Source organism: Rattus norvegicus, chromosome 5 (assembly GCF_021556685.1).
Source record: "Rattus norvegicus strain SHRSP/BbbUtx chromosome 5, alternate assembly SHRSP_T2T, whole genome shotgun sequence".
NCBI lineage: Eukaryota > Metazoa > Chordata > Mammalia > Rodentia > Muridae > Rattus > Rattus norvegicus.
In genome coordinates this window covers 84452836-84471671 of record NC_141538.1, presented here as the reverse complement: position 1 = coordinate 84471671, position 18836 = coordinate 84452836, and the positions used below count along the sequence as shown (strand labels likewise).

General features: G+C 40.9%; 1 protein-coding gene across 4 annotated transcripts in view; it reads left to right on the top strand.

The window, feature by feature from the left end:
* Positions 1-18836, top strand: part of Astn2 (astrotactin 2) — a 975380-nt gene that overhangs the window by 952017 nt on the left and 4527 nt on the right. For all 4 annotated transcript variants that reach the window (XM_087659925.1, XM_087659924.1, XM_087659923.1 and 1 more), the window contains 2 exon segments: positions 7336-7436; positions 9007-9190. In XM_087659925.1, coding sequence (XP_087516051.1) covers positions 7336-7436; positions 9007-9190 — 285 coding nt within the window.

Here is an 18836-nt window from a genome sequence, read left to right as displayed (position 1 = left end):
AGACCATTTACCCAATGGTCTTCATGTACAAAGCTGGGAAAACAGAGGACAGAACAGGATAGGGCTTGCCCCAAGCTATGCTGTTCATTCAGAATTAGTTCTGAAATTGAAGTTCAAGTCTTCAGCCAGCTATTGAGGTGTTAGACTAGAAGTCAGAAGAGCTATGGCCTCAGACCAGTTGCCTGAACATTCTGTGTCTATGTGCACCATGGAAGTGATTTGTAACTCTGGGATCAAATGAAGAAACATAGGTAAAACTATTTCCTTAAATACTGCTGGAGTTATCCATCAAGTTCTATAAATGTTCCCCTAGAATCACAGACTGTAGAAGCTATGGTTGCCATCAGTATCTTCTGTTTGTCCCTCTAGTATGGAAGCAGCCATAGTAAACACATTTTTTTAAAAGAAACCGTTTTCCACTTAATTATTATTTAAAAAAGCAAACAGCAAGCCAAGTTTGTCTTTAACTCCGACTCTCCATGCTTGCAGGCTGTCATAGCTCCTATTGATTTAGCAAATGATTCCTAAACTCAGCAGTTTCATGAGGCTATTTTGTTCCACACATGAATTCTTTAACTGAACTTCAATTTGGACACAAGTTAGGTTCTCTTTTCTCCCTGTTGTGTGGTACAAGAAATTTAGCTTGTCGTGACTTAGGTCTCAGCTTGGAAAGATCTGGACCCCAAGCCTTCTAAGGCTTCCATAGGCAACCTCTTCTCATGGCTCACCTTCCTCATACTCTAGATGTAGCCCAGCATTCAGACTTCATATTGGAGGCTGAGGATTCCAAGTAAGGTGATTTAGTAAGCAGAAAGAAGGCGCATTGATTTGTACAACTAGGCACAGGCATAGCACAGCATCTCCACCACTGTATATTCCTAATCACAGCACTCCTGAGCCAACTCTAAATCTAAGACGAAGCATCAGTTTCCCAATAGAATGTATTCTACCCTTGAAACATTAAAAATTTAAACATACATTCAATGTGTTCTTAGTATATACCATATGCCAGACACTACTTCAAATATAGTGTCCCTCTGGTGCAAATATAATCATTCATATTTGAAAGAACAGAGAAGTATGGTAGTTTGTAGAACCACGATTTACTCCAGGTAATCAGGTTCCAGAGCCCATTCAACCCCTGCACAGGTCATCTCACTGGCATCATGGAATGATCTTTCCTTATAGCATCCAATTGTAAACATTGCTCCATACTTAGTAATACACGGGCATACTAAGAGTGGCAAAAGGAACAAAAAGCATAGTACATTGTTCCTTTTACAAGTATTCTAAAATACAGTCCAGGGTATTGAATTCTAGTTTCCTTTTCAGGACTCCCATTTGAACATTGGCTCCCATGTTAAAGTTGCAGAAAGCAAGAGTACTGAATACCAATGTGTACTGGTAAACATGTCACTTTTTTAGGAGCTGGTGCAGCCTGGAATGAAAACTAGAATAGTCTCTTTGCATGGAACCCCCACAAAAGGCAATTTAAAAGAGATAATACCAATTCTGAGAAGAAAGTCTTCTGTCTCTAGAATATCAGATCTAACACACCTCCAAAAGCTAGATTGTCTCCATTTTCTACTACAGAGAGTGGAAACTGAGACTCTAAGAAGGGTAGTAAGGAGTGCCAAATCCAGATGCTCAATCCAGAACTATGTGTTGGACTGCTGGTGTTTTCCGCACTACTGTATTGTGCTGGAAATGCAGGGAGCAAAACCATAGCAATGGGGGTGGGGAGGTAGAGAACTGGGGGTGGAGAGGTGAAGGGGTGTGTGTGAGCTAATGGGAAGTTGTTTGCCAAAGCCTTGTCTGGGGAAGGAACATTTTATAAGACCAGGGCCTCTGGCCTGGAAACATCTGTTTCCCTTCAAATCAGCAAAGAGACTTTTGCCTCCCCAGAATGCCTAAATCATGTGGTGACTGGGGAAGACCAGGCGTTGGTTTAGAGACTTCAAACACATTCTCCTGTCCTCTAGGGGACCTGAGCCTGACATAGGCCTCTGGGGCTCCCTCCCTGCTCTTACCCCCTGTCAGATTCTGAGAAGCTCTCACTGCCAATTAACTTCTCAGTTCCATTCTCTCACCCCTGCTGCTAGGAGGTCTGGGGGTTTTGAATGGGACCTGCAACTGCTCCTTTTTCACTCACCCACCAACCTCTGATCTCCAGGAGGACTACTTATCCCAGGTAGGGTTGAAATCAGAGCCTTGGAAAGAAGCAAAATAATAGCAGTGATCATAAGACCAAGGGTTATTGTTCATGGACTGCTTCGCACATGCTGGATGTCATGCTACCACGCTCTCTACCACTTTTGGTTGTAAACCAGCTCCTCTCCATGGCACATTTTAATGGTGTGATTTCCATTTTATAGGTGAGTAAGTTGTGGTAAATCTTCACATATCCAATAAATAGGGAACTCAATATGAAAACAAAATTGCCAAATTCCTTCTGCTAGTCTCCCCTAGAAACCCTCAATCTAATCATTCTTTGTTTCACAGATAGAAAAATTCATTTCCAGAGAAGGGTTGTGGCTTTAATGGCATGGGGTGCTTATTACTCATTCTGGCTAGTATTTGCTGGCTCTTGAGGTACCAGGTATAGGTATTTACAGAGAGCTGCTATGTCTGGAAGACAACTCATAGAGAAGAACACAGACCCTGCATCATTTTGAGGGGATAAGAAACAGACTTTCCTAAGGGTAGTTCAAAGACAAGGGAGAAGGGTGACTTAGCCAGAAGATGCAACCTACATGAATATAAAAGTTGGGATCCATCCTCTAGAACAAGCAGCAATTGGGACTGGAAAGCAGTAGGCAGCTAAGATCAGCAAATAAGGCTGGACCTACTGCCAAAGTCATTCTTTTGGTTCAGAGACTGAGTGACATTGAATAAATAAATTAATATTAACGTTTCTAGCTAAGAATGATTGAAGTGGGGACGATTGCTAGCTGAGTGGATGGCACTGTCCTGACACTGAAGAAACTATCCTTTGCGTATGAGAAGTCATCTCAAACACATCACTACAAAGTTCTTAGAATAATTTTAGATCCTCAATGTAGAGGACCACATGACTTTATGGTGCCTAAGACACCACAGTGCTTAAAGCAGCTGGAAGTGCTTTACTGAAACCATAACTTTCAACCACATTGATTGATAATTTTCTCTGTGGAACAAGGTCAGCATTTGGAGGAGAAATAGTTTAAGCCTAGAGCTTCAGATTCCTACGAAGCCCAACTTTGCTCTTGGATCAACTTCTTTAACCATCAAAACTTCTCCAAAGTATACATAGACATAGTCAGTCACTTGGATAAGATACTGCTGGACCCTGGAGGAGGACCCTGGGAGGCTTGGGTGTTTATCTTGAATTTAGAGACTGTGGGTCCTTGTGCAATTCATTTCCCCTCTCAGCCTTCCTCTTGCCATTTATGAAATGAAGATTCAAAGCTACAGGATGGAGTTCCAGGGTTTCAATCCATTCTATCATCGGGCTTCAGTCTGTTCCTCAGGGAGCACAGAGAATCAGAGTGTATATGACTTCCTCCTAATCCCCGAGAAGCATAAAAGTTTGACTGCATGCTTGGGTATCCTTCCCCTCTATGTCACATACCATCACTTTCTTGCTCTTTCAAAAAAATGTTCAAGTTCTGGCTTGATTTTCTAACTGATTTCAGATGTGGGTGTGGAGTAGTTTTCCAATTACAGCCGAGACAGTCAGAAATCGCATGGCCTTATGACTTTTGACCCAGGCCAGTGAGATTGATACCTACCTTCCTTCTCTTCCATACCCTGCCCCATCATTCTGACAGGCACATCAAGCAGGGTGGCCTAATGTCATGTCTATTTGGTACTTGTGCTAGCATGGTTAGCCCAAACTACAATTTAAGGTCCAAAGACTGAACCATGTCAGGATATCTCATTCAATCCTGATCCTCAGCTTGTGTCACTATAGCTTACAAAGGAAGAGACTGAGAGTCAGAGATGGTAAACAACTTCCTAAAGAATTCTCTGCATTTAAATGGGAAAGGCAAGCCTTCTACCCACCTTTCAGTCTTTAGGATGGTATTTGAGGTGTGAGGGATATAGCACAGTGATCTCGCACTTGTCTGTCATATACAAGACCTGGGTTTAACTGCCACCCCTACAAAAAGGCAAGACAGGCCTAAGAGTACTTTTCCCCTAGCATGGTATTATTGATGCTGCTTGAAGAAGAGAAAACCAAAGCGTCACCAAAACATAAAACAGTCAATGAGAAAGGGGCCTTAAACATCTTCTAAATCTTTCCATCTTGAGGCTAACAAGTATATTAACTCACTCTTTACAAAATGTCAATTTGCTCTTCAGTCACAACATATGTCCTCTTCCTGTTCAAATAAAATGCTTTTCAAAAAAAATGATGTGTTCTTGTACAAGTCAGTATTGTTTCTGTGGTCTTTATAAAACTCTAACTACAAGCCATTCCTCATGCCTTATTCCTTGTAACCCTGGAGATAACCATATGCTGTAAAATTGTCTCCAATCTGCTGATGGAGAAACTGTAAGTGAGGAATGAGACGCAGTTGCTTCAAGTTCACTGATTTGCACAAATATTGAGTGACTAGTGCTGTGTTAAATGATGCAAACGACCATGCTGAAATGTGCTTTGGCTGGACTGCCAGGTGGCAATTGGAGTCAGACCTTCAGCAGCTTCTAGGTGAGCTGATGTGCAGATGGGAAGGACATACCTGCTATCTTCAAATGTAGGTTTTCCTGTTGACTTTGAAAATTGCCTAGTCGCACATTCTGGAGCTTCTTTTTTTCTTTTCTCTTTCTCCATTTTGTGAAGGCTTTTGTTATTGCATGTTTGATTTTGTTTTGAGAGAGGGTCTTGGCTATGCAATCAAAGATGACCTCAGTGTTACAATCTAGACCAGGCTAACTTTGAACACAAAATCGTCTTGCCTCATCCTCCAGAGTACTATGTTTATGTTTGTAAGTCAGCATACTTATCTGGGTGCTGAGTTTCTTCTTTATCTTATCCTTTCCCATCTACATAACTTTCCAAAGAACTTTCATATCCATCAACACTGGAGCTGAGAGGCAAGTGAGTCTGCCTGTCACTGTACTTGGTACAGAGGGATAAAGCAAGCTCCTAGGCATAAAGTGACTGACCCAAAGTCACAGCACAAAGGGACAGAACTGGAATAAAAACATAAGTCTGCTCACCTCTAAAATCAGGCTCCTTTTTTATCATTGCCATCTTGCTTTGTACTTAGAATTTCCTATTCACTTACTCTTGTTCATGAACAACCTTTGAGACTAGAAGTTATAGAGTGTCAAAGTTCAGAAGCCTAGGTAGTTTACCAAGCTGAGACTGGTTCAGCCAGTGAATGATGGAGCTGGAACCGGATTGAGTAAGTCAGAGCAAGAAGGTCTAGATGTCAACAGACCACAGCCTTGTCTCTTTTACTCTCCAATCCTATGTTGCTTATTATTTTACCTTAGATTTCCTATCCTGAAACAGGGAAATAGGGATGATTATTTTAGGATTGTTTCATAAGATTAGAAAAATGCATGGGGCAGCACCAGTTGAGCCTAGCTGAGGTTCCATAAGTGTAGCTAGTTGGAATTATATCTGCATCAAGTTGATATCTGCAGATCTTGGTCCTAACAACAGTAGTGGCAGCAATTTCATTCAAGGGCCAAACATTTTCATTCATTAGGGTCAAACAATTTTAGCTTTAAGTAGTCTGTCCCAGTAATCACTATGTGATTCTAGGCAAGGTGTCCTTCCTTTCTGAATCTCATATATAAAATAAAAAGGGTAATTTTATATCTCCTTTAGAATTGCTTGGTGAAATAAACCATTTAGCTCAATGTGTGAAGTATATTAAAGTTTTAGTGTATATTAATACATTTGTTCAAGAAATGTGTAATAGCTACTATGCATAGTCACTCAATCAGACCTGGCAGTTCTGCACTTTCATAGCCTTGACACTAAGTGATTTTAATTAACATGATCTCTACTCGGGTGCTGAGTAAGAAAGAAAGGAAAAAAAATAGGGGAAAGAGGATTCAGCCGCTTTTTACAAACTTAACCTAGGAAACCATCTATCCCCTTCACAATCTGCCCATGCTCCTGATAGAGAACAGTGGCCTGACCAAGTAGAGTCACTCCCATATACAGCCCTTCTGTTGTTCCTGTCCCTGGCCTTCTCTGGAAGGTAGTTTCTTCTCCTTCCTTAGACTTAGTGTTAGCTACAGTGCTAATGCCCAGAAACCTGAAGATAGGAAGGCCATAGGCCCTCCTTGCTCTGCACATATGCTGTGCTCAAAGGAACTCTGTTCTCTGCATCTGCCAGGTCTGATGTGAACAGTTATGTCCCACACAGGTAGCATAGACCTTCACATGATGTGATGAGAAGGTGGGGCCAGGCCAGCCTTGTAGCTAGAATAACTTACAAATTCCTTATCATAGCATCCAGTGTCCTTCCCTCTGTTAGCTTTGTCTTGGCCATACCACTTGCCTCTTCCCCCATCTGGTCTTTTTCTTCTCAGGCCTTTGCATTTACAGTATTCGTCGTAGTTCTTTTACAATTGCTGAGCTTTTAATTCTCCCTCTGATGTTCCCCCTTGTGTTGCTTTGTCCTTATCGTTCAGGTCTTAGCTAAAACTTTGCTTGCTTAGAAAGGCATCTTTCTAGCCCTTCCTAAAATCTCATGCAGCTCCCACTCCCACATCTGACTGCTCCTGTGGGATCTTGCTGTATTTTCCATCACTTTGGCCATCCTTCAACTGTTCTGTTGTGCATTTTGTTGTTTTAGCTTTTGATTAATGTTACGCTGCACTCTTTCATTCAAAAAGGTAGCATCCAAAACAAGTCCCAGGACACAGTTTGTGCTAAGTAATTTTAAAATTAATGAACAAATGAATGCACGAATGAATATTTGTCCAGCAATTTATCTTTGAGACCTACTTCTCACCCCTTAGACTCATACTGTTTCTTGTATCCATACCTGTATTCTGCCTTAAAGAACATTGAATCCGAAAGATACCCACTTTAAGGTTCAGTACCCTCATTGTGAAAGATGGGTCATGGTCTATCTTGGTCTTTGGGGTTTATTTAATTGCAAATTATGAGTCTAGCTGCCAAGTGCCCAGCAGACACTCAAAGCCAAAGCTTGATAAATGCATTAAAATTTTGTAATTATTATTTTAAAAATTTTTTTTTGCATGCCGCTTGGGGATTTCTGGATTCTTGGGAGCATTCCTTGTGGCCATGGCTTTGTGACTTTCCTTTCATCTCTCAGGTCCTTCTGGAAAGTCTCATTCTGATGTTGTCTTGCTGCACTGCAGGTTCACTCTGTATGCCGTGGATACTCGAGGGAGGCACTCAGAGCTCAGCACAGTGACTCTAAGAACAGCTTGTCCACTGGTAGATGACAACAAAGCAGAAGGTAGGTGATTCATTTCTGCATTTGCCAGGGAAGTCCTGTGTTTTCCCTCTCTAAGTACTGTCACTAACTACCACACAGAGGGTGTGCCAGTGCCAGTGTGAGTGTGTGTGTGTGTGTGTGTGTGTGTGTGTGTGTGTAAGAATTAAAAGAGCAAGAAGAACATAGAATTAAATTAATCATAATAGTGGAAGAACAAATTGAGATGAACTACCAATATCTTTGCTGGCGGTTAGAATTGCTCAGCAATTGACAAAGAATGTTCAGATCAGAGCCTACATTCTAGCCTTAGGTACTGCCCCACTTTCTTCTACTTAAGTCTGTGCTAGAGCTGAGAAGTCAGTGACACCTTGAAGACTCTTTAGTCTTCTTGCACATATGATGACATTAACCGATAGTACATTGCCCCATTCTAAGGAGTAGGAGGTAGCTTTTGAACCTTTAACCCTGAACAACTAGTGTCTGTCAATCAGATTTAACATACAATATTAAACTTTTATTTTGTTTCATTTTTAGCCCCTCCTGATTCAAGAAGTTCAAAATATTAGATAAGAACATCCACACATAATACAGCAATCAATCAAACTAGCCATACACTTAGCATGTAGGTATAGTTTATATAACTAGACTGGCCAACTGTGGTGGTAGCTCAGAGGTCATAGTGGACAGCCTTACATTGTCCAGACATTTCCCCAAATCTGTGGTCTAATCAATGTATCAGAAGTAAGGCTTTCCCCTTTGGAAGTTCTCATTATTGATAGAGAGACAAAGATTTTTATTGATTTAATAAAGAGCTTGATAATAATGTTTAATGTGCTAATAGATAAGAGGAACCAAGGAGCTCTTAATCCTTAAGATGTGGTAATTTCAGTACGGTTTTAAAACAATGGATACACTGCTAAAAAATTAGAGGAAGGAAGAGTAGAAATTAGGTGCTTTTCTCATTCTGATTCCAAGTGCCTCAGACTCTTCTGGAGTTATCTGACATGAATAATGAAAAGGGCACAAATAGAAAGTTTGGTTGGAGCCTTCAGAGCTGAAGGGACGTACCATCTCTTTGTGATTTATTTAAATCAAAAATGGTTAACAGAGTTTGGAAGAGTAGAAATAACCCTGAATGACAAGATGAAGCATCTAGATTTCCTTTACAAGGTTTTGAAAATAGATCCATCAGACCTGACTGCAGGAAGACTTTGGAAACATTTTAGAGGTGAGACAGAAGGAAGATATTGAGAGAAGGCAAGAGTTCATTTAAGTCTCAGTATTTCTTTGGCATTTCTGTTCAGTTCTCAGCACACAGGTAGTACCTTTTAATTAAGCTTAGACATTGAGTGCCAACTTTCTGCCTGGCTCTGCACGGCTCTCATTTATTTCCTAATTTAGTTCTCCCAGTGTACCTCCCCCCCAAGTAGACATCCCTATCTTCAGTTACATATAGGAAAACTGAACTCAACTCGTCAATGACATATTTCAGATGGAATGGAGAATTTCCTATCTCAGAAGACCACTCATGTGTCCATCACCAGATTTTCCTCTGCTGTCAGTGATGCCTTCTGTGCTTCTCACCCCACAGAGATAGCTGACAAGATTTACAATCTATACAATGGTTACACCAGTGGCAAGGAACAGCAGACTGCTTACAACACACTGATGGAAGTCTCTGCCTCCATGCTCTTCCGAGTCCAGCACCACTACAACTCTCACTATGAAAAGTTTGGTGATTTCGTCTGGAGGAGTGAGGATGAGCTGGGACCGAGGTATAAGGTTTAGGTGTATGGGTGGGGAGCCAAATTCTTTTTGTCTCTCATTAATTTTACTGGTCATCCTCTACCTACATTGACAATGGGCTGGATCAAAGAAAGAAAGGTGGGTGTTGATGAACACAGTCCTGTCTGGATTAAGGATGGGAAGTAAGAAGACACTGCTGCTTACTGGAAATGTATTAGAATAGAATAACACTGTATCTTCTTGTATAGAAGAAGAAAAAAACAGTGCTGTTTGCCCTTAGCAGAAAAGGAACCTTAATCACTAAAACATAATCCAAGACTAACAACAAACATGGAACAAAAAAGCTCATTATTCAATTCTAGAAGAGCATGAAGTTGCCTTGTGAAAATATCCTCAAAAGAAGTGGCAAGGATAGAACAGTAAGTATAGTGGTAGGGAGATAGAGAGAATCTAGGAAGAGTTGGGAAGGAGAAAGATTTTGATCAAAATATATCATATAAAATTTTTTAATTTAAAAAATACACAGCAGTCAACCAAGGTTTGTTTTGATTGTTTATTTTATTGTTTGTTTGTTTTAAGCAATTTGAGCGAGGGAAGAGAATTGACTGACCACTTTTCCAAATGTGCCTCACTGCTTTGTAACAGGGGATCTGGGATCATCTTGAGTACCAACCTAAATCCTTTTCTCCTGCCCCACAGGAATTCTTTCTAAGCTTTGGGTGAGCACTCTTTTGGGAGGCACTAAAGAATTTCTGAGTTTTGGGGGCAAAAGGCTTAACAGCAGGACAGGGAGGTAGCAGCAGGGGCCAGATCTTGAATGCCCTTGAAGTAGGGTCAAGGAGTTTGGATTATCTCCTCAGGTTAACAGCAGCTTTTCTGGTGTTTTTCACAGGGGTGTGAGAACAGTATTATCAGAACTCAAAGGGAGAAGGATTCCTCCACTGAAGTTGGAAGCTAAGAGCACAGGAGGGGAGGCCAAAAGGAGGCAGTGAGGCCTTCTGTTTGCTGCTTTGATTGCAGCCCCAGGGTGACAGTATAGTATTCTCAGACAGAGTAGTATCAGGTAGCACTGGAGAGAAAGGTGTGACTTTCTAAAATATTTAGCACGCAGCAGTACATGCTTCAAAATGTCCCCACAGGATAATTGTTCCCATGTCTGAGTGATAAAGAAGTGGAGATCCATGTGGTTTAAGTGAACTTCCTAGAGTCACAGAGTTACAGATGGTGACTAAAACTTTCTGGATCTCCCGTGCTGAGATGAGTTTGAGGCCCTTCTGGAATGCTATGAGATCTGATGAATAGTTGTTCAAAGAATAAAACAGAGATCTCTCCCCACCACCAGTCTTATCAGTTCTCTCAGGTGCTGGACTGTAACTTTCTTCCTTTGACATGAAAGGAAATTTCTTTAGATAAAAGCTAAAAGAAGATTTGTCTGCAGCAGTCCAGAGCCTCTGGTGAAAACCACATGAGTCACCTCAATGCCATCTTACCCTGGGCTTAGAAAGACATTCAGCTTTATTGGGCTTGCCACAGGATGCAGAGAATTTGGGTAGAAACAACCCTACCCAAGAGCTCCACTTCTGTTTTTACAACCTGCTGGCATCCTTTATGATCCTCCAAGACATAAATTTTCTAGTAAGGCCTTCTGGCTGCCCATAGAGGCAAGACTACTTATTTGGTAATAGACAATAATAATCAATAAACTTTCAGATACCATGTTCCTAGTCACTGTCTGCTAATGCTGACACATGTCTCCCAGCTTCCTCCTTCTCTTGTTTCTTTAGATCTCTGAGAGGGGATTTGAGATTGCTCTAGTGGCCCGCACTGACATTTCATGAGGAATAAAGTAAAGGTAGTGTGGAGGGGCTGCATCTTGACTCTGCTAGTAAACTTATTGTACAACTACTAGGCTATGCCTTATCCAGGTCCTTTAGCTAGCTTGTGTATAAGATGATCAAGATAAACTAACTCTGTAGCATGTCTGTCATTCTGTCCTTCTGTCCATCTGTCCGTCTGTCTGTCTGTCTGTCTGTCTCTCTCTCTCTCTCTCTCTCTCTCTCTCTCTCTCTCTCTCTCACACACACACACACACACACACACGCACACACACACTCACCTCAGAGGAATTAGATATATGTTACAAAGAACCCCAGCTCTCAACAGAATGGCACTCCCACAGACAGTTTGTAAAATGACCACCACTTTACTCTATGTCAACCTCATGTTTTAATTCTCTATGTTTAACTCACTAGTTGTGTCTTACTGGCTTCTGTGTTTGCTGTCCTCCCTACTACAATACATGTTATACATAGGTATTGATCTTTTGTGACTTCTTCACTTCTGCAAGCAGATGCTGAATAATCACCAGGTGTGGAATTGGGCAGTGGTATGAATCTGTGAGTATATGCACAGATGATCACGGATTCATTCGGTATAGCCCCCACCCCCGTCGTCTGTGTAGCTCCCCACCTATTACGTCTCACAAGTCTCTTAATTCTCTCCATGTTCTCAAGGTTGTATAGATTCCATTTGGAAATAACAGCATCCAGAATTCAAAGAATGAAGTGGCAGTCTAGATATTAAAGGACTTGAGGAGACTTTGATCCATTAACTGATTTATAGGTACATTTTATGTCATAACTTACCAGGCCCTGGGCTGAGGGCTGGAAATGAGTCAACAACACTGTTCAGGCTGTATTCATAACTTATCATCTAGAGAAGAAAATACTGTCAGCAGGCAATTATAGTGGAGCATGCCACAAGCTGTGAAGGAGGAGAATGAAAGACTGTGTATAGCAGAGTATCTCAAATGTTAACGTACATCATGTTAAAATCTCCTCTCAGGGGGTTGGGAAGAAGCTCAGATTTTTGCATTTTGAACACACTATCAGATAATGCTGGTATTGTTGGTCCAGAAGCAACTAGTAGTGACAAGATTATAGTTGTGGGTAGATAGAGAAGACAATGCAGATCCAAACCCAAGGAAGAATCCCTGGCAAAAGAAAGAGAGGCTAGTGCTTACAGCCAAAGCATGACTAGCCTGCCAGCTGCAGGGGGATGGATACGTCCATCAGAAGGAAGCCAGTGTGAAGAGGAAAGTGGTGGCGAGGTAAGAAAATATAGTGTAGTCAGGAACTATAAATATCACTGAAGCAGAGAGTTCAAGGTGAGAGACAAGAAGGAAAAATGAAAGGCAAGGCTGGAGAGTTTAACTAGGGTCAGATTTTGATGGCTTTTGTGAAGTCCTACTCAGAAGTTTATTCTTTACCCCGGAAGTTATGTAAAGGCTTTTAAAAGAGCAATTTAAATAAATTTGCTCTGCCTCTCAAGGGTTTGCAAATGTACAGAACCAACATGACAAGGAGATGGGGCAAGACTCTTGCTTAGGCTGGGAGCCCAGAGTTCATGTCCTGGCTTTGCCACCTATTTACTGTAAGACCTGGAATCAGTTCTACCTCCATTCTGGTCCTCATTTGTAATGCAAAAGGGCTTAACTCTAAGGTCTCTTCCAGCTGGCAAGCCAAGGAACCAGAAAGCCCTGAAGGTCACAGCAACTAGAAAATGAAGACAACATGGATGTCATTTCACCTCTAGCTCAACATCCTGTTTCTGGGGACCTATGATGCCCGGGGAGAAAAGAACTTTTCTGAAGAGTTGACACAAGATGAACTCTGTTAGAATTCTCTTGGCCCATATAATCTCCAACCCAAATGTTTTCAACTCCTTCCCTGGTCTGGGTTTGCATACACCCATAAAATTTAGTGACAAAGGGGCATCTCTTACCTCTGCCTAATAAATCTATCAGGCTGGTTTTCCCCAGAGTCTGGTTCTCATGACAACTATAGGTTACTGCAAACAGCTGCTCAAAGAAGACCTGCTGACACCCAGCTGTCCCACCATAAGGTTCCTATTAGGAGACTTGAAAAGCTGAGCTCATAGGTGGCCAGGGACCAGGATTTTCTCCACTCAGAGCATCCTTGACCACTCGTGAGCTCCTCTATACTTTCACTTATGTTTGGTCAAGTTGAAAGGGTAGTGAGAGGAGAGAAAACATGTGGGGAGGTTTGGTTTCAGAAAAATTGGGTTATCTGAGCTATAATCAATTTATTTCATACTAATTTCCATAGCAGACATTTCTAACAGATCACAGAGTTATCACAGGCTTGGATCAACCTGAGATCTTTCTTAACCTTAAAAGACAATTTAGTTTCTCATCTGAGAAGTGTTGATACAACCATTGTTGTACCCTTAGCAAGAGGTAAGCAAACATAAAACTATACTCTAGTGTCTTCCAAGATCATATCGGCTCCTTCCAACATTTGTCTTAGATTAGCAACATTGGGATATCTAACATTGGTAAAAGCAATAAACAGGTTTCTGGGATGTGTTCTTATAACATCAGATATGCTTCAATATTTCCTGCTTATTTTGATATTTCTGAGATAAAATGAATTGTGTAGAGTGAATAGATATTAAGTGTATTCTTCAGGGAAAGACTGTTAAACTGATTAATTATACCTCTTTTTCCACAGTACCTTAGAAGACAGAAATGCTGATGAAAGCTGTTATAATTTAGTGTGACTTCTAATATAATAAATGTTCCAAATTTCCTCTCTGATATATTAGCAAATGGGTATAATCTTTATGGCCCTATCAACTTCAACTGAAATAGTTTCTGGTCAGTCATTTTTGCCTCTAGTCAAGAAACTTTTTATCAAGTCTCATTGGCCAGGCATACATAGCAGTGTACTCTTGTAATGTTGGCCCCCACTAGGCTGAGGTAGGCAGATTTCAATTCAGAGTCCAACATGGGCATCAAAACACAAAGGATTGTGGTTTAAATGGGGAGTGCCTGTGATAACTTAAATATTTGAACACTTGATCCATAGCTGGAGATATGGAGAGGTACTACCCTGCTAGAAGGAGTATGTCACTGGGAATATCAGGCTTTGAAGGTTAACAGCCTCTCTCCTATTTCCTGTTTACTTTCTCTCTGCTTCCCGTGTGTGACTGAGATGTAATCCCTTAGCTTCAGTGTACACACTGAGTATCTGGAATTGTAATCTGAAAACACTGTTACCTAAGTTGCTTTCGGTGTTGGTGATTTTATCAGAGCAACAAAAAAAAAATGACTTTTACACATAGAGAGACTCCATGTTGAAGAAAATAGAAAGTAGGAGAATATATCCTAAAATTTCTTATGAGGAATCAAGGAGGAGAACTAACCAATGTATTTATTTTCTCTAATTACTCACATGTTGAGGATCCATCAGCATCAGCAGCCATCCATCCCAATGCTGGCTTCCTGTTGGGGCAAGAGACTGATGCTCAATTTTGATGGAGGTTTACTTTGAAAGTAATCCTCATGAACTATTAAGAAGCTTTGAAAGCATGACTTCATTGCTTCAGTTTACCACACAAGCTAAATATATATTACTGCATGCACATTCTCCAAGTGGAGATACTGTAATTTTATTCCAAAATCAGTATTATTTATTTAACAGCACACAAATCATATAGTATAAAGTAGAAATTTTGTAGATATGAATGGTGTCATTTCAGCTCTACCCCAGATATAAAATTATTGACTTCATATAGCTTTCCATAAACAGATGTGAAAATAGACATGGATATTTATGGAAAAGGGAAATACACACGGTTTCACCATATCTATATTTACAACCACATCATAAGCGATCTCTGCTGTGTTTACCAAATATACATGCTATCATCTGCCTATTCATATCTTAACAATACACTAGATGAGTATCTTTCTATGGACATATACCTAAATGTATTGTTAGGCAAATCTCTGTGGTTATGCAGTTATTAGAATGTATCCCAATTCTCCATTATATACCAATTGGATGTTTTTGTTGTTAAAGATGAATTTGCCAAAACCACCTATCTAATTGTCTAACTCCTTCCTTAGGTCCAAATTATGTAATTGTGCTATTCCATTGCCTTTACTGCCCCTTGCTAGAAAACTGCCATGTTTTGAAAATTTAAGACAGAAAGTATCCTCTATTTGTGTCAATTTGCAGTTAATAATCAATTCTTCTTGCAGCTGGCAGATGTTAACTGAGCAAATATTATAGACCTGGACATATGAATAGCACTTATATTTTGAATAGTAGACTGGCAACTACACAATAGAGAAGGCCTCCTGATATGTAAACAGTTCAAGGTCTCATAATTACTGAGTCAGAGCCCAAATTCAAAGTATAGTCTTGCTGTATCCAATCAGCTTTCTATTCCACGTGATGTATTACAACCCAACATGTGTGCACAACTAAGAGAGGATATATTTTGGTTCCCATCAGAGAAATTAAATGGGTCAGCAGCAAGCAGGGAAAGCCTAACAGAGAAAGTAGAGACGATCTGGAAGACATCCTGAAGGTGAAATTTCAACCTGTCATTGAGTGGAACTTCAGCGAGTGTGTGGTTTTCCTCTCTGAGTACAGTGCATTGGACACTGTGTCACATTAGACTACCTAATGAACTGCTCATAAGAGGTATATTGGATGGCATTTCTCTGTAAATCACGGCCCCTTCCTTTCACTAGAAACATACAAAACAGACTTGTGGAAATAACTCAGCACAAGAGGAAAGCATGAAGACACATTTGGAGTTTAGATCCCAGCACCTGTGTAAATGGGTAGGCATGTTGGCATACTTCTATGCCAAAGACAAGGGGTCTGCAGAGTGAGCTAAGTAACCATACTAGCCATGTTAGTGAGCTCTGGATTCAAACTGAGAGACTCTACCTCAACGAATACAGTGAAGAGTGACTGAGGAAGATTCTCCATGTCAAACTTGAGCATACACACACAGACACACACATACATTTGTTTGCATGCAGCTATACTTGCATGTACTTAACAGAGATACACATGGAACACATGCATGTGTGTTCACATACAGCGACATATACATATACTACACTTGTATCCCTGAAACATACATGTCTATACACACATAGCTACATACATGCACCACACACATACATGAAGCACACATATCACACATATACCCTCAAAAGCACAAAAATACCCACTCTAATTTTGGATATAGGCAGCTACTTTTCTAAAATATACTACTGTGGTCATCTACAGTGGGGGAGGAGGGCAACCCATGACTATATCGAAGGACTCACGTTAAATTTCAAAGACTCTAGTTATAAGGCTGATAAATAGGATGTTATAGTGGCAATTTTAGCATGACTTCTTTTGTAACACTTGGTACCTTGCTGCAGATGTAACACATGTCTAGTGACTTGCCACTGGCTCATTTTGTCCACCTATAGAATGGGAGCATAAAATAGATTCTGACATTGTGGTGGGTCAGAGTTAGATGATCCTGCATAGCTAGTTTCTGACGAGTAGTGGGCACCCGATTATAGTTGTCTTCATCCCTTCTGCTCTACTCTACCCCCTTACTTGTGGCTGTGTAAAGAACACCCCTGCTTTTCCCCCTCTTTCTTCCTGCTCTGAGTTTGGGATAGATTGTCAGAAGTCCTGCAATATCTCAGTCTGATTGCAGTTTAGAAAGGTCACTGTTCCTTGTATCAGAACAGGCCTATCTTTCTCAGCTGGGACCTGACAGGGCAGAGGGAATGCAGTTTTTACTTCACTCTGTCCTCTTCAATTCTGGAGAAATTCTTAGAGCCTTGTTGTGCATGCCCTTGAATCTCATTAATTTGTCATTACCTAAACCAAGGACGTTTAAGCTCAACTTGAGAGTCACTGAGGAAGAAGAGGGGCCTGGATCAACCACTAATTGGGTAGCAGTGATGGAAACAAAATGAATGTCAAAGGTTTAACAATTCCCAGGGAAGTGGCAGCTAGGTTCTGGTCCTGACTCCCCCACTGGTTATCCTTCCCCAATTCTTTCTAGTAATACATGACAAATTATCTGTCTCCCTTCATCTCTTTCCCTCTATCCCAGCAGACATCAGTCCTGACTCCAATGAGGGAGATTTCATTTTTGGTCTTTGCAAAATACGGTCACTTTGTCTTAGGACTTCCCTAGCCTCCTGGGAATGCTTCAAGAAGACCTGATCTTTGATTTATGATTCTCTACAGCCTACAGGTGGTTACCTACTAGAACTCTGGCCTTTGGTTTCTTTCATTTATCCCAATCCTCTTCCTCCTCTAGGCACCTCCAACACATCTGTACTTGCTTCATTTCCAGTATCCTCTGTTGCTGTCTAAATGCACACTTTAATTTAGCATTTGCCACCTACCTGCTTGTCATAGATACCTGTCGTAATCATTGCATCTCAGCCTAACAGCAACATTCCTACAGATTATGTGTCTTGAATCCTGTTTTACAGATGAGGAAACTGAGGATCAAAGGAGTGTAATGGGTCCTAAGACCAAGCTTTTCTTCTACACAATACCAATGTAGTCCCACCATTTATTTAGAGCCAAGCAAATCCTTATGCTGTCTCATCCGCTACCATCGCTTTTACTATTTCTATTTTATAGTTGTGGAAAGTAAGAGTCCTGTGCAAGAATTTGTTCATGATCCACAGACCTTTCATTATGGATGGTGCAACTAAGGACTTTGCCTCAACTCTGTACCATCAGGAATATTGGTTCTGTATTTATTCACTATTGACAGATGTCATTCTTTTAATTCAGTTTCTTCTAATTAACCTGAACCCGAGCCCTAACCTCACCAATGCTTTATTTTCTCATCCATACAGAGGGAGGCTTTGTATAATTGAGTTCTAAAACTCTCTCTCTGAGGAAATTGCAGGGCTTTTGAAGGCAAAGCATTCTCAGCTTCATTTTGCATTTTCTTGTTCTTCTTTGTGACTGTCCTAGATCAGTCAATGGTTCTCCATTGCCCAGAGAATAAAATCAAAATGTGAGTTAGGCATAGGAAAATCTAGATGTGACATGGCCACCCACATATTCCTTGGACATACATTTTATCCAACTGCTAGTTTAATTATACTCATTTATCTAAAGAATATGTTCCAACATTGATTACACAGCTCTGTCGTGCTACTCTGAGAAGACTTTCCTGAGTTCCCTTCCCAGTTCCATATTTGCCACCTTCTTTCCTATCTTCTATATTCTCCTAATACACATCCTCATGTTTTCCAGTTCAACACAGTTACTACCTCTGTGAGCCTCCTCCAATCTTCATGCTTACAGCTTTAGCCAGATCACCGTCTACCTCTACTGCTGGATTAACAAATAGCAGCAAATTACAGCATAATGACAGAGTCAGCCTTGGTGGTGGTGATGGTGATGGTGGCTGTGACAGTGGCAGAAGTGGCAGTGGTGGCCATGGCTGTGTGGCTGGCTAGTGTGAAGACATTTCCCAGTTTGTACCACCTGCTTTCTATGTAGCCATTCCTAAGACTATTGTGTTACAGCTCTCATGGTTTTACATGTACTAATTAACTTAGACCTGCCATAAGCCTGTAAGGTGAACCACCTGATGTTCCTTTTTGCAGTTGAGGAAACAGAGCAGCTAGCTTTTTGCCATCCCAGAGAAAATTCAATCCAGCATGCCTAAGTAAAAAAGGGGGAAAGAGAAAATGCCCCGATATGCTCCCAGCCTGTTTCTCAGGGTTGGTCTACCTTCCACTACTTGCTTTCCAAAGCAGCAAAAAACATCTTCAAACAATGCAGATCCCATTCAATTCGTTTCTCTGTT